Source organism: Nelusetta ayraudi, unplaced genomic scaffold (assembly GCF_046127955.1).
Source record: "Nelusetta ayraudi isolate G7.1 ecotype Tasmania unplaced genomic scaffold, CSIRO-AGI_Nayr_v1 ptg000048l, whole genome shotgun sequence".
Taxonomy (NCBI): domain Eukaryota; kingdom Metazoa; phylum Chordata; class Actinopteri; order Tetraodontiformes; family Monacanthidae; genus Nelusetta; species Nelusetta ayraudi.
The window spans coordinates 17,808,546-17,823,433 of record NW_027466098.1 but is presented as its reverse complement, the minus strand read 5'-3'; the positions used below and the strand labels follow the sequence as shown (position 1 = coordinate 17,823,433).

The 14,888-nt window shown below is 46.0% G+C and overlaps 2 protein-coding genes across 3 annotated transcripts; one reads left to right on the top strand and one right to left on the bottom strand.

Annotated features, from left to right (window-relative positions):
* Positions 1-4,114: 4,114 nt before the first annotated feature.
* Positions 4,115-11,155, bottom strand: LOC142895626 (uncharacterized). Its single transcript, XM_076036838.1, has 5 exons — positions 9,646-11,155; positions 9,148-9,202; positions 8,947-9,030; positions 8,207-8,440; positions 4,115-7,653 (listed from the first exon to the last, which is right to left on the bottom strand). The coding sequence occupies exons 1-5, from the start codon at positions 10,054-10,056 to the stop codon at positions 7,112-7,114; spliced, it is 1,326 nt and encodes a 441-aa protein (XP_075892953.1). The 5' UTR covers positions 10,057-11,155; the 3' UTR covers positions 4,115-7,111.
* Positions 11,156-11,159: 4 nt separating this feature from the next.
* thpo (thrombopoietin) lies at positions 11,160-14,526 on the top strand. 2 transcript variants are annotated; one of them, XM_076036840.1, is made up of 5 exons: positions 11,160-11,429; positions 11,927-12,060; positions 12,158-12,244; positions 12,680-12,844; positions 13,036-14,526. In XM_076036840.1, exons 1-5 carry the CDS (start codon positions 11,417-11,419, stop codon positions 13,225-13,227), a joined length of 591 nt encoding a protein of 196 aa, XP_075892955.1. In that variant the 5' UTR covers positions 11,160-11,416; the 3' UTR covers positions 13,228-14,526. The 2 variants fall into 2 exon arrangements, with proteins under 2 accessions (XP_075892955.1, XP_075892954.1); XM_076036839.1 differs by lacking the exon at positions 11,160-11,429 and having other exon boundaries at positions 11,436-12,060.
* The last annotated feature ends 362 nt before the right edge of the window (positions 14,527-14,888 follow it).

The window sequence follows — 14,888 nt, the reverse complement described above, 5'->3', positions numbered from 1 at the left end:
TGTGATAAATCCACGGTCCCACTCAGCATGCCGGGTGCCACACCGCAGTCAGTCAACATGGGGGGGGGGGGGGGGGACCTCATGTTTCTTCTCAGGAGAGGAGAAAGTGTGAACCTCTGCCTCTGAAGTTTGCTGCTGCTGCTGGTGTGGCGGCGGTGGCTTGGCTCGTGCGGGTTCCCTGCAGCTGATAGCGATAAGTAACTTAACAGAAACGGATGAAAATACTTAGAATACCTCATGGCAGACTGTTTGGCCTTGCTTTGTGCAGACCTCTGTCCTCCTCAGAAACATGAAATGTGTGGTTTGGCTGCCGTCTGCGCTTACCTGTATATGAAACCTCTTGAAATGGCAACTCATTGTGGCCTGTGGACGCCGAGACGAGGCCGTAGGTGCCAAAAGCTACTTAACCTTAAATCTTTCTTAGGCTCTCCCCCGGCCAGCACGGAGCTTCAAAACATCAGCAAGTTAAAATTTATTAGGGGCCTATTTAGCTCTGGGAAAAGTTCCCATTAAACAAAGCAGAGCGGTTGAGCAAGAGGTCCAGTGAGGTCCCACGGGGGGCCCGGACCAAACGCTCTGTGGCTGAAGTTTAGGTTTGTGTTGCAGCGCTCGGCCCCGTGATTTATCTGGAGGAGTGCAGCAAAGGTCAGACTTATTTTATAAGGCTGGAATGTTTTGGAATAAAGCAGTGACAGATTTCGATTGAAGATCTCTCCCTGTCATTTTTTTTTTTTTGTTGTTGTAATTTTTGATTTTTGATATCATAAAATCCTAATGATAATGATGGGTGTTTCCAAGTACGTGTTGCCCTGTGTGACCCTGAATGTGGTTCTCAGAGGACGAGGTCCAAACATTACAAGAGGGAAAAGACAAAAAAAAAGTGTTGCTTGTTTTGATCGGGTCGTTTTGTGCATAACGTTTCCAGTCCCGGCCTTGAAGCACCACCGCGGGACTGCAATCCTTGTGTAGTTGATTGTCTCTGTGAATCTTAATGGCCTTATACTCGGGTCCACAAACAAGCTACAGCACCCGAGAGACCCCCCCATTTTTTTTTTTCTCCCTGTGTATTTTAGTGTAAAAGGTGCCAAAACGAATCGGTTTTTCGTGGCCAAAAGTGCCGGGGTGCGAGCGTGGGGTGTTACTTTTACACTTGTGTCCCACCATGATGGAACCTGTGGGAGCCACTTCCACTGGGGTGTGGAGATTGACGCGCACCACCCCTCCCCCCTCCCCTCTCACCCCCCCCTACCCTATAACAGCAGCGATGGGAGTCCATGATGGCCTGTTTACACTCCATCATGGGGTGATAAGCGGCACTTTTCTTTGTGCGTTATAAGACTCACGGCGATTCATTAGGCAGACTGGCTGGATATTGTCTATTGGAGCCGCGACTCTTGACGGAACCTCTCGGGGTTTCAGCAAGTTTGTGTATTGGAGCGAACTGTCAGACGGCAGTTTAGAAGCAGGGGGGCGTCGGAGGGCTGGCAAAAAAAAAAAAAAAAGAAAGAAAACCCAGAGGGGAACGACACATCGTGATGCAGGCCATATTTCAATGTGAAAACAAATAAATAAATCAACACAACCTCACACTGACATCATAATATTTTTATTGAAAACTTACCGGAATGAACAGGGAAACGAATCCAGGGGCATCGGCCAACCTGGGATCGAACTTCGCGGATTTAAAAAAAAGATGCTTTATGAGGAATTCGTCATGGTAATGATATATTTGCAACACGCAACCGGCAGTTTGCTGCTCATAAAGCAAACCGGCGCAGTGTCTGCTGCCCATTTTCCACCGAGCCGTAGACAGAAGTTGGCACTTTCTCTCTTGTTCTGGCCGCGATCTCGGCACTCCTCATCCATCATACACTTTAACACAGCCCTAATGCCCCCCTATTGATTACACCTGCGGCTGTCGAAGGCATCAATCATTTCACATGAAGATCGATGCGCTATAATTTCTAATGTAAAGGGTCTTGAACCGGGGCAGCAGAAGGGTGAGAACGGCGCCCGCAGACAAATCCGACATGCCACAAAACATTCCGGCTCCAGACTGGCCTTTGTGACTCAGCAGAGGTACCGCTGCTAATTAGAAGCAGACCCACTGCTTCTCATTCTTAATAAGGTTCCGATTCCAATACACACCGGGCTCCCCCAAGTCCAGGAGCATCTCTGGAGGAACGCAGTAACTCGATACGAGACGCCACTGAGACTCAAGGCTGAAAAAAAAGAAAGAAAGAGAAAGAAAAAAAAAAAAACTAAAAAATACAGAAAAACATTTTTTCCCCACCGCAGAAACCCCACTGTGACATCATTAAAAGGACATTATCGACATGTTTCTCTCATGTATTCGTATGCGTGTGCGCGTGCGTGTGCTTGTGTGTCGGCTATAAATCACTGGCTAATGACATAATGGTGCAGCTGGAAGGATACACATGGATACTTGGCTCCCCCATCTGTGTTATTTGCTCTTGTTTGTCAGACGAAGCGGCTTTGCGAGTCATAAACGCGGCTTGTTTGACGTGTGCGCCCCGCACGCACACGCACACGCACACACACACACACACACACACACACACACACACACACACACACACACACACACACACACACACACACACATCAGTTTGTCCCCCTTCAAAATATGTGCAGCAAACTGTCCCGCGGACCACATCCTGTTTTGTTGTGTGGATGTGTGAATATTCAGAGGATGCGCATATATATATATATATATATATACATATATATATATATATATATATATATATATATATATATATATATATATATATATATATATATATATATATATACCTCTCTATTTCGCTATGCTTCTCTCTCTCTCTCTCTCTCTCTCTCTCTCTCTCTCTCTCTCTCTCTCACACACACACACACACACACACACACACACACACACACACACACACACACACACACCTGTTCCCAGTTGAAAACACGCTGCGCCAGCAAAAGACACACGAATGCGATTTATTAAAAAAATTAAAGGGAAACATAAACACGCCGTATTTTTATTTATTTATTTATTTTTCTCGAACGCAACCATTAAAAAACACTCCAAACAAACACATTAAAAAAAAAAAGTTCAGTCATTTTTTCTTTTCTTTTCTTTTTTTTTTTTTTTTGGAACAAAGCACGGTTGCAGCAGGATGTGACCTTGCCGCTCCCTTCCCCTCCTCTGCGGGTCATTAATTGACTGGAAATGACTCCTAATTATTCCTGACTAATGTTTGGACAGCCACGCTGCTCACGCTCCGGCTCTAATAGCGCATTTATAGCTCCGCTGCGCGCTCATTCCATCACGGGCAGACATCTGATGGCGGCTGACTCAAGCGGAGATACGGCCAAAAATAATGCGACCGGCAGAGACGTGAACTCAAATCCACATCTGAAACGACCCTCGCTGCATTGTTTGAGAGACGGGCTGCAAAGGAACAAGGGCGGGATTGATGCTGCTGCGGCTTGCAGCCTCTGTTAAAGCTGATGCTAATGACGGCAATAATGGGCGGTCGAGTCAGTTGAAAGGGAAATGCTGCCCTGTTGTCGGCCACGGGAAGGAAAGTGAGAGGGGGGGGCGATCGGGTCCTTTTCTTCACGCAATATGCAAATAGAAGAAGTCTTGCAGGTCAGATGTTTATTCTTAACGGAATCAATTTGCAGACACAGTCGAAACTTCCGAGGAGCGCGAACCTCTCCCCCCCCACCCCCAAATTGGGATCCATAATGGAGAGTGCGAGAATAATTGCTGCAGGTATTTAGCGAGCAGAGGAGAGACACCCTCCCACCCACCTACCAGATGTGTGTGTGTGTGTGTGTGTGTGTGTGTGTGTGTGTGTGTGTGTGTGTGTGTCTGTGGAAAAGGGGGAGTGTTCGGTTTATTTTGACACCTCTGGGAGTGGACGCGGTCATCGGGACCCTTCTCCACACAATTAGAAGAGAGTTGGGGGAGCAACATGTGGCTGACTGTGAAGAAAGTGTTTGACCCCTAAATAAACTATTCTATTAAAACCGAAATAATCCAGGCCTGGCAGAAATACTCTGACATTTTTAACCTTAATGTTTTGTGTTATTATTGCCTCATTATGATACCTAAACTCTGTTGCCAATATACTAAACTTAATCAACATCCAATGACTGTTCTATGTGCTTATGAGACTGAATTTTCCTATGTTAATCTACCATTGGATATAGGTAAGATGTTTTCCCACCAGTATAGATACACTGTACTGCTGGTTGCGTGTTTCGTTTCACTGGTGTTGCTAAAGAGGGGAATCATTTTGCAACATTACCGTTGAGGCACCAATATGGCAGCTGATAAGCCATCTCAAGCATTTACTTTTGGAAGTGAGAGAAGTAACACGCAATGCACCTGCACACACCTCATAAATCGAAGTGAAAGTGCTCGTAAGAAATTGCAGCGCTGGATGAATCTTTGAAAACACTGGTGGTATAAAAAAAAAAAAGGCACACAGCATTGTTGGAATGCGCTGACTTACAAGGACACACAACACACATAGAAATGAGATGAAAGGAGCACAATGACAATGTATAAAGATTTAAAGGCCCATTGTGTAACAGTTTCATGATTTAATTGGCATGAAGTGGATTACAAAGGGTTGAAGCTGAAGCGACAACATGGCCACAAACACACAATGGAATAAATAAGGTATTAAAGCAGATAAAGATAAATAAATATACTTTTTTTTTTTTTTTTTTGCAGTTGCCACCAGATGACAGTAAATCTTAGATGTTGGTGTTTCAAATAGACTCCATTAAAGTTTCAGTGACAGATTAAATGGGTCAGAAACTCTTTTACCATAGCGCAAGATTTAAATAAATATCACAAAACATAATGAATTAGAAATGCAGCAAGGTTCCACCTCTGCACCTTGCAGTCCACAAGCTGTATAGCAGACTAAGTAGCTCGTGCCAATGTTGAACACACACACACACACACACACACACACACACACACACAGGGCAGCACAGTGTATTTTCCAGCCTTATGCATCCTTCCGCGCCAGCCAGCCCCCACCACCCACCCGCCTGCTCTCTCCTCTCGGTTCTCTTTGAAATCTGCGTCACGCCTCTCTCATTTCTGTTTACAAGAGTCAAATTGCTTCCACACACTCCATTGGTAATGGATCTGTAAAGAGAGGGAGTCGCGCCAGGAGGTGGTCACGACACACACATTTTTTACTCGCCCGGTAAATACCTCCGGCGTTAAACATCAACACACAGTCACCCTGATGAGTGGGTCCGAGGGGCGACGGTCTGACGAGCCTCCCTTTGACTCATCACTTATCGCGCAGTCTGACCCTGATGCATAACTGATTTTTTAAGCGTGCGTAAAATAAATGATGCACAATGGAGGGGGGGGGGGGGGGGGGCGAAAAAAATCATCCGGACTTCCTTGCATTCATCCCCCCAAAGGGCAGCTGTGTAAGTTCAAGGACTTCCCAACCTCCTTTTTTCAAATTTCTTCCGATGAAAGTTGCAGTTTGGGTGGTCTGACGGAGTTCTGAGAGATTATAACCTTACAAAGGTTAATCCCGTTGTTAAAAACAGGAAATAAGAAAGTGGGGCGGGAGGGAACTTTTCAACTGGGCTTGTGTTACTTTAAGTCTTAAATCATGTGACCGCACGACGCAGAAACACCAGCCGTGGCATGTAAAAATAGTTGCTCGCGACAGCCGGCGACTCTTCCTCACGTCTGGGGTCTCGCAACATCCATTTTGCCGAGCTACGGCCCTGAAGCGTTTTCAGTCGTTCAATTGCATTGTGTGACCAATCAGTGTCAATCAGCCGCGACAAAAGCAGGAAGCGATTGCTTGCGAACTGCCTTTCAAAGCCGCAAAAGCAGACAAAGAAGAAATACAGGATGGGACCGTTGGCCGAGCGGCTGCTGAAGAGATTAGCGTAGGTAGATGAGCAGTTGCGGCGGTTTCGCCAGAACTGGACGGCATTTCTGCATTCGTAGAAAGACCAAGAGATCACACTGGAGGCTTTTCTTGTCTCAAAGCAACACAAAGCCTTGAGAAGTTGCCAATGGGCTGAACTGACAGGACTAATTAACATAGTAAGAGTATAATAATGGGTTTTCTTTGGACTCTTTACCAGATGCAAACAGAATGAGATGAATTCAGTAGATTTGGTTCGAATGTTAGTGAAGCTCAAAATTCAGCAAGAGCAGTAAAACTGTTCAGAGGCACAAATCCGTCCTGAAAACAGAACAAAAACAAAACTGAACAAAAAAGCCTCTTACAACTTTCAATGGAAAGCAGCAGTTTTTCAGTCGGTCTTTTCAGAACTTCCTGTCACAGAGACACCCGTCTCTCATCTCATTCACTCCCCCCTTCCTCCTTTATTTTTCCCAACCCAACTCATCACCTGCTGTCTTTCATTCACGCATGCTGTTTTCCCTCCCTCCCTGCTCTCTCGCTCTTTGTCGCCTCTTTTGAAGTGGCCGGGAGCCCTGCGGATTTCCACCGGGGTCAGAAAAGGGCAGCCCTACTGTCCGAGAGGGCCTGCCGCGGGCTTCACTCACGCGGCCACCTGTCCCTCGTTGCTCTGCGTCAACGCCGCCGCCGGCGTGACTGTACTCGCACCTCATCATCTCAACCCTCGAACCCCCACCCTGTCGCCTGTACACCGTCGCCCTCTCGCTCACACGCTGGAACGTGACGAGGCAAACGCGCAGACTTGCGGCATACCCAAACGTATGGGGGGCTGGGCGCTCGACTTAGCGCCGGACCCCCCGCCGTCTAACAGCTATCATACGGAACAAATCAAGGAGTCCCGCTGCTACCAGCCCACCCTTTCCTCACACTTCCCATTACAGAGGACTCTTTCTCAGCCTCAATTCTGCACCAGCAGGGGTTTGTTTGGTCGGGAGAAAGGCCCACGTCATGGGGAGAGAGTCAATTGCAGGTTCGGAGGTCACGCAGAGAGAGAGGCAGGCAGCCAAAAGTCCCTCAAAGATGAAAAATTAGCCTTTCAAGTAGACAGTTAAAGATCAAACCACTCCGAGGAGCGGTGGGTGTGTTTGCTGCCGTTCCCATTGAGGAGTTCTTCTGCAGGCTCTTCTCATTCAGGCCCAGCTTCCTGCCTGTCTTGCATGCTCAGAGGGAACGAGGGCCGGAATTCCCACATCTGGAAGGGAGGTCAAGGTGGAGCAAGAGGATCCAAAGCTGGACAGAAAGCCAGAGTCAGAGTCGGACACGGCCAGTTCCTCGAACTTCTGGATGACTTTCCTGATGGCCTTGAAGGGAATATCCCGCCGCCACTGGCCTCCGCCTCTTCCACAGCGCCCCCTGTAGGCGGAATCCTTACAGAGGAACACATGGGGAGGCGGAGGGAGGCCGCACCGCAGCCTGAGCCTGCCCTCGGCCAGGCCCAGCGCCGGCAGCACTCCGCTGGGGTTGAAGCGGGTGGGCAACGTGGCCAGGTGCTCCTGGGTCACGGGGTTGTGGAGGCTCAGGACGCCACCACCAAGGTTCAGGAACACACCAACGTTTTTTATCTGAGGAGGGACGGTGAAGAGCGGCTCCCGGCTCCCGTCGTACACTGCGCAAAAAGACGGTCCGTCCCTTTGGAGCCAGCAGCCGCCGGAACCATCCTCTGATCTCACACCTGAGAAAGACCATTTTCATTTGATTTGATTAATTTATCTCAAAAATAGACATTAGTTGCGCAGTGGTCACACCTGTTTTTGGCAGTTTACTTTTAACTGTGGGTAACTGGGTTAGTCTGCCCTTCCATCCAGTCTTTTCCACTTTATTTGTGTCAACTTTTTTTCACAAAATTTCTATTTTATTCACAAAATTTCTACTTTATTCACAAAATGTCGTCTTTTTTACGACGACTTTTTCCCCGAAATCCTCTGGTGCATGTTTGCAAATGGACATTTTACGAAAGGTGACCTCATGATTGGAACTATTACGCAACAGTTGTCCAAATAGGAAATTGTCTGTCAAAGACTGATATATGAGGTGCATGAATCAGCAAAGATGCCTAACACCCCTCCTCCCCCAATGATGTTGCTGTGAACTTTGAGCATTTTCTTTTTTTTGTCGGCATGTGCATTCACACGTGACAGCAGGCTTAAACAAGCACAGTCCTGCTGACTAATGTTGCTGTTGCTCTCTGGAAATAATAAGCAACCGAAAAAAAACCAAACTCTCACCGATCCTGTACGAGGAGCTGTTGCAGACGTCCACCTCCCAGTAAAACTGTCCCCGCGCCACCACAACGTCAGCGCAGACTTCGGGCATTGCCGTCACAAGCCTGGGGTCAGAGGTCGTGGATCTCCTCACCTTGTTCACAGGAGGGCGCTCACCTTTGTAGATGACGGTGAGGTGGGAGCCGGAGAGATGCAGGGACGGAGGAAGGGACGAAGGGTCCAGGCTGAAACTCAGGCCTGGGATGGATCATGAACACGAGAAATATTCAAACGCTGCCATCACCCTTTAAAACAAGGAGTAATTGTTATTACATAATCCCTCCGAAGACAGGAATCGGCTGTTGCTCTGGTGTTTATTGTCAGGGATTTTTCTCCTCTGTCAGCAAATCAGTAATTTAGAGACCAAAATAATTATTACATTTAAATCAACTTTGATTCAGGGAGAATTTCCCTTAATCAGAGTCTCTGGCTCTTAAAGCAGGCAGAATATCAATATCACCATTCTTCCCCTCATAAATACCCCAGCACATAATTTTCCACTCAGATGGGAAACTACCGCCAAATATTTGATAAATCAGTTGGTCCTTCTGTTTGACTCTGTGAAACCTTTAGCATGGACACATAAAGACCTTTGTTGTACAGTAGCTTTGTGACTCTTCCCCACAACAACAACATGTTGTACATTTTCAGCGTCACTTCAGCCGGGTGACACACTAAATCACACGCGGTGTAAATTTCCCGACCGGAGACGGAGAGCTCCATCTCCTCCTCCGTCAGGTCGACACCGCCATCTGCTGGAGCTCCTACAGAGGTGGGTGCTTGAAAACCTGGTGAAAGTACGCAGTAGTGAAAGCTCTGTGTTTACACCGAGGATCGTCTAGGACTGGTGTTTGTTTTCTTTTTTTCTAGGAGACAATAACCGAACCTGAACACATCATACTCACTATGTAGACAGTTGTGTGCAGTCAAGACACCTTTGTCTTGGTAGTTTGTCTGCTCCTAGATAAAGGGAGAAATATGGAAATACGACAAAAACTACAATAGATAAATAATTACATTTACAGTAAGATAACAATAAACAGGGGACGAAAAAACAAAACAAGTGGTTTTTCAAAAGTTGTTTTAAGGAATGACCAAACCACAAAGAACAATGTTATCTGGAAATACACATTTCCATTTTCCATCCATTCATTTTCGATACCCGCTAATTCCTGAGGTCAGGGTCACGGGGTTCTGCTGGAGCCTATCCCAGCTGTCATAGGGAGAAGGCAGGGTGACACCTGGGATGAGTTATTTACATGTTCATGCAAAGAAAAATACCAGCATCCACAGAAACACATGCTTGGCACGGTTGAATCCTTGAAGGCCTCAAAGTCACACTGCTGTACAACGGAACGTTCCAAACACACACCCAGATCGTTTCTCAGCTCAGAATCCCTCACCTGTTGAAGGTGACCTCCGTGTGCCGACTCCTCGTTCACCCAGGCAGTATCTAACCTGGGACATGCTGGGAGACAGGAAGTGGCCGAGGACCAGTCCTGGCACGGCAGCTCAACAGGACGTCTGCAGCTTGGGCACCACACGGCGCAGCGTGGCGGCAGAGAGGCAGAGAGGCCGCGGTGAGGATCACTCGGCTGCAGCCCTTCCTCCGCTGCCACGCACTGATGGCACATGAAGTGAGAACACGGCAGGATGAGGAGAGCGTCGCACTCCTGGTCGCAGGCCAGACAGTGAGACGACTGCTCCCAGCACTCACTGCCTTTTTCCCTCTCCTCCTCCTTCCTGTTTGAATCGTCTGTTCCTGCATCCAGGATCTGCCGCTGCTCTGGTGGGTGAAAAATCCTCACTGACATTATAACTATTTTAACAACATTGCTTCTCTACGTCCAGTGGTTTGAGCAAAAGCAAGGCAGAAACTACAAAAAATCCTTGTCTCTCCATGGAGGGCTAGAAAAAAAAAAGATCACTCTGCATATCCAGCCACAAAAAACAGGAACAACAGCAGAAGAAGCCTTTCAAGATCCAGATATCCTCGGTAGAAAATGAAAAGCCAAGTCGGAGTTAGAAGAGGTGGTAGCAGATGAAGCTCGCAGATTACCAGAATCACCGCATCTTGTTTTGTCTGCTGTCTGACTGCCGTGCATGAAAGAGGTGGAACGGCCTGTGAGGGCATAAAAGCTGGGGGAGAGAGAAAGAGAGGCGGCGGAGCCCTTTGAGAGGTGCTCATTGCTTGGCGTTGCCATGGCGACGGCCTCCCCCCCGCTCTTCAAGAGAGGGAGACACACAACTACTGGGGGAGCGCGCACGTTCGGCCTGCGCATCCACGTGTCAACAAAGAGCTCATTTCAATGCAGCGCCCGGACCGCTCGCTGTGACAGCTGCGGTCACAAAAACGTGAATGCACGTGAAAGCACATATTTTTATTTTTTTTGTTTTGGATTATCATTGCAGCTTTAATGTGTTGGGATATTTTTCTTAATCGTTTACCACCGGTAAGGAACAGACTTCTCTATTTTTTTCTCTCTTTGGGACGGCATAAAGGGCACATCTGAGATCAGTCCCAGGCTGCGAATAGTGCAGATGGTTTAGGAAACAAAGCTAAAATCCAACACTTCCTCTGCGGCTCAAGAAAAAAATAAAATGTAATAAAAAATAAAAAAAATCACTCTTGGATGTTGTCAGCCTTATTGTCTTTAGTTGCTTGTCAATAAAAAGCAAACAAATGACAAAACAAGACCAACCCCATGCCAGCAAATGTTCTCACAAACGCGCAGCTTCAATGGATTGACCATGACTCAGTGGAAAGGATTCCAGAGTCATCTTGTAATAACTAGGTTAGTACTGTCCGCTGGTACGTGGTGCCTCTCTTGTCTTGTTTGCACTGCAGAGTCAAACATTAACTTTGGTCTTAATCAAATATGAAGCACACTTGACGGTAAAGTCAGGCTTTTCATGTCATGCCAGTTTTTCCAGAAAAAACACCGTCAAACAGAACTGAAAGCGGCTGGAGAGAGCACCGGTCAAGATCTGGAACCTCTTAAAGTTGGAATTTTTCTTTTTACCCAGCGGACGACAAAATCTTTTGTTTGTTCCAGGACAACAAGTGATTCCCAGAACATCTGCGCTTTCAGCTCCTCTTCATGACGCCGAGTGAGAGAAGGATGAAGGTTGACCGACCGAAGCTGAAGTCCATCATGCACCCACGGACGGGTTATGGCTTATAGCAGTGAGTAGACTCACAAAGCCTTCAGTTGATTTCTCTTTTAGATTTCTAACAGGGGTTTAATAAACTGCTGTGGTGTCTTAATGTATGTAAAGACTGGAGGAAATCTTCCAGTTAAAGCTGAAGACAGCAGGTTAACACTCCACTGAGTGTTAACCTGCACTTTGTTATGAATGATCCCACCTCATTCGCAGACAGCTATCTGTACGCTGTAGACCTTTCATTGAGCCACTTCAACCATTACTTTCTCATTTTGACAAAACAGCAATCATCCGTATTAGACGTGACCGGATGCAGCTATGTTACTCAATCTGAAACCCGTGGGTGGCGTTTTGTTAGGATAAGAGCACAATATTGAAACAGGTGCAAGAAGAGAAACTGAATTCTGCTGGTTCCACTGTGGGATCTGAACCGAGAAGCACAAGGCTTCGAATGTGAGTCTGTTTGTTTGGGGGGCTGAATGGTTCCTGTTAATCCGTCCTCATGCTGCGCTTCTTCAGGACTCCTGCTTCTGATGATAGGAGTGATTGCCACGCTACTACCTCAACTCTGGGCCAGGCCCACCGACTTCTGGTGCAACTGTCAGGCCAGGAAAAGTATGGAGAGAAGAATCGAGGGGATGCAGACGGACGTGGTGAGAAATCGCAATGGAAAAAAAAAAAATCCCTTAAGCGAGAAGTCAGAATGTCATCCCGGTGGGAAAAACTTATGCACTTCCTTTATGTGGTCAGGTGCACTGCGTGGGTTCTGACACACTGTCCTCTCCTGCGCATCTCCCGTGTGTTTGGGTGCACACAGCAGAATGGGCAAATAAAACTGTGAGTGATGCTGACGCAAAATCTGCAGACGTTTGAAAATTGCGAGGCGATCATTGTGTGATTTTTATACACCTATACGCTTGCTGTCATGGTCTATTTAAGATTAACACATCAAATTCAAAAATTCACTAGTTCCACCAAAATGGAATAGAGTGAGTGACCTTTTCAAAATGCAGAAATGACTCTATATACATTTTTTATTTCTTTTGGCAAGAAAAAATACTGACAAAAATGAGAAATAGCGAGAAAAAAGTCATCACAGGTTGCAAAATACGTAGGAGAACATGTCAGCATGCACTTGACTTCAAGAGACTGAGAAGATTCCGTTTCACCTTGAAAGACGCAGACAATTGCAGCAGACTTATCCTGACGCTGTAAATGCATGTAGCACTGATATAAAGTGTGACATTTTGTGCTGGTCTCTGTTTTTCCCAGCTCCAGGAGAAGCGTGCTGAGGTGTCGGAGACCCTCCAGGTGTTTCAGGATGTGGTGCAGGGAGCCAAGAGCCAGGCCACGTTGTCTTGTCAGACTTCGCTGTTGGAGAGCATCGAACGTCACATCAGCAATTATCTGGCCATCATCGGCAGGCTGCAGATAGAGGTAGCATGCACAAAAATGCCGGCGGGGAAATATGGAATCAAGGAATCATTTGAATTCTAATGAAAATATCCACACTTACTTTTCTCAAAGATGCATCTGTTCAGTGTGAAATTGATTAACTTGAAAAAGTCTGGTGTTGTTTGTGTTTAATTATATGAACTGAATTTGGTTTCACTTCATGGCCTTTACAGAGTGACTCCGCGACTGCATCGAATTCCTCGGTTCAGAGTTGTTTCCGCGGAACAAGCCTGAGCGAAGTGCTGGAACAGTACAGAACGCTGGTGAGGGGAAAACTGGAGCACCTTGCAACGGACCTCCAAGGTGTTATCTGCAAAGAAAGAGACGCTGCAGCTGACACTATAGCAACTTGTGTAGAAACCTAGGCACATAAAAATATATTGGCAACCTGTGTGGTCAAGCTGCCAGCACCTGTGGAACAATATGAGAACTTTAGACACTCAGAATGGAAATACCGGAGTTATTGGGCGATACTGCGATAGGGGGAAACCATCAGGATGTCTTATCAAGAGAGATCAAGGCACCAAGTGCGGCTTTCAGCGAAGGAGGCCTGACTCATGTGATGCTGGCACGGAATTGCCTTTGAGAGGTAAGGAAGACCTGCCGGAACTGAAGCCAAATGCCCATGGTGACAGCCTGGAGTGCTCACAGTGACAATGACAGCACGTGGATGACCGCCTCCTTAATCAGTCGCGTACTGTCATTCAACCCCAAACACGTCTGAGGCTTAAAACTGTGCCATTTGTGTTGCAGGTTTGTGACCTGGTCTTTGTTATTGTGTAAATGTAATCATGGAAGGGTGATCAGATTAATCACTCAAGCGGTGATGTATCAGTCAGATCTTTCCCCTGCAAAGTACTCACAGGGTCAGAGCCTTTTGGGTTCTCTTTCTGATCTGATTGAACTGAAATGCTATTGTCTTGGCAATGAGTCTGTCCCATGTAATCTTGTTTTGTTTTCAAGTGAGTAAATCTAATTACCTAGTGATCGTCACACTCCTACTCCATGTGCGTATGTGCTCTGAGTTGCCTATTATGTAATCAACAATGTTGAGGACAAGAGGTCTATCAACCCAACATGGAAAAACACATCTTGAATGTTTGAGCTGTGTGTTGTTTTCAATCAAGCCCAAACTGCTGTAAAATTACAGTTAGTAGAGAGTTTTATTTTTTCAATATGGTAACAATGCAGTGAACCCCTTTTGTATTCCTTTTTTCCTGATTGTGGATTGTGAAACAGTCCAATGGTGTTTTGTTTAGAAGCTCATTAAATATCTTATAAAAAACACATTTCCCCCCCAAGTTGCTGCTGCATTATTTTATGTATAGTGTACAAATTAAGGCATTTTCTTAGAGAGTATATTCATTTTGAAATATCCTAGACTTTCTTCTGGTTTTTTTTGTTTGTTTCAACAATATTTTGCTTATTTCCTTTGGACTTCACTGTACAAGCTTTTCTGAAGCTTGGGAGACTCCAATACTTGTGAATGTGCTATTTATTTATTGACATGGACTTTGAGCAGCTTGGGAGAGGACAGAGCCATAACAATGTTGCACGTCTTTATTTTGCTTGAATGACATTTACGATCCGGATTTAACCCATTGTTAACTTTAACATTCAAGCTGGTATTGCATCACCCCTTTAAATAAAGATATTGAAAAACAGGAACATATGTCATTATTGTAACAAAACTTTTCGAATATACTACACACTGACCTTGCTTAATTAAACATGACACCTGTTTAATAATACAGTACATAAGGTTAATCAAAAGTTTAGTAACTTATTTGTTGGTTTGGTTGGTTTGTCAATTTCACTTCACGATCATCAGCAGGTGGCCGGAACAAGGTAGCCCTCTGATTGGCCGAGACCACTCCATCATATGACTCGCTTCAACAACAGACAAAATCTACCCAGGAAAAATCCAGGCGATTGGAGCCTAGTCAAGTCAGACATAGACAGGCACGAGGTAACCGAAAGTAAAGTATTTGTTGTCCTAAAAGTATTTTTTTAATTTATTTTTTTT

What these genes read in the sequence shown, in the direction of transcription:
- LOC142895626 (XM_076036838.1), bottom strand. Translation starts at nt 10,056, where the DNA reads ATGTCAGTGAGGATTTTTCACCCACCAGAGCAGCGGCAGATCCTGGAT. An exon ending in TGCACACAACTGTCTACATA is followed by an intron (nt 9,031 to 9,147) that starts GTGAGTATGATG and finishes TACTTTCACCAG; the next exon opens with GTTTTCAAGCACCCACCTCT. An exon ending in CAGCTCCTCGTACAGGATCG is followed by an intron (nt 7,654 to 8,206) that starts GTGAGAGTTTGG and finishes GGTCTTTCTCAG; the next exon opens with GTGTGAGATCAGAGGATGGT.
- thpo (XM_076036839.1), top strand. Translation starts at nt 11,887, where the DNA reads ATGGTTCCTGTTAATCCGTCCTCATGCTGCGCTTCTTCAGGACTCCTG. An exon ending in AGGGGATGCAGACGGACGTG is followed by an intron (nt 12,061 to 12,157) that starts GTGAGAAATCGC and finishes TTATGTGGTCAG; the next exon opens with GTGCACTGCGTGGGTTCTGA. An exon ending in TCGGCAGGCTGCAGATAGAG is followed by an intron (nt 12,845 to 13,035) that starts GTAGCATGCACA and finishes TGGCCTTTACAG; the next exon opens with AGTGACTCCGCGACTGCATC.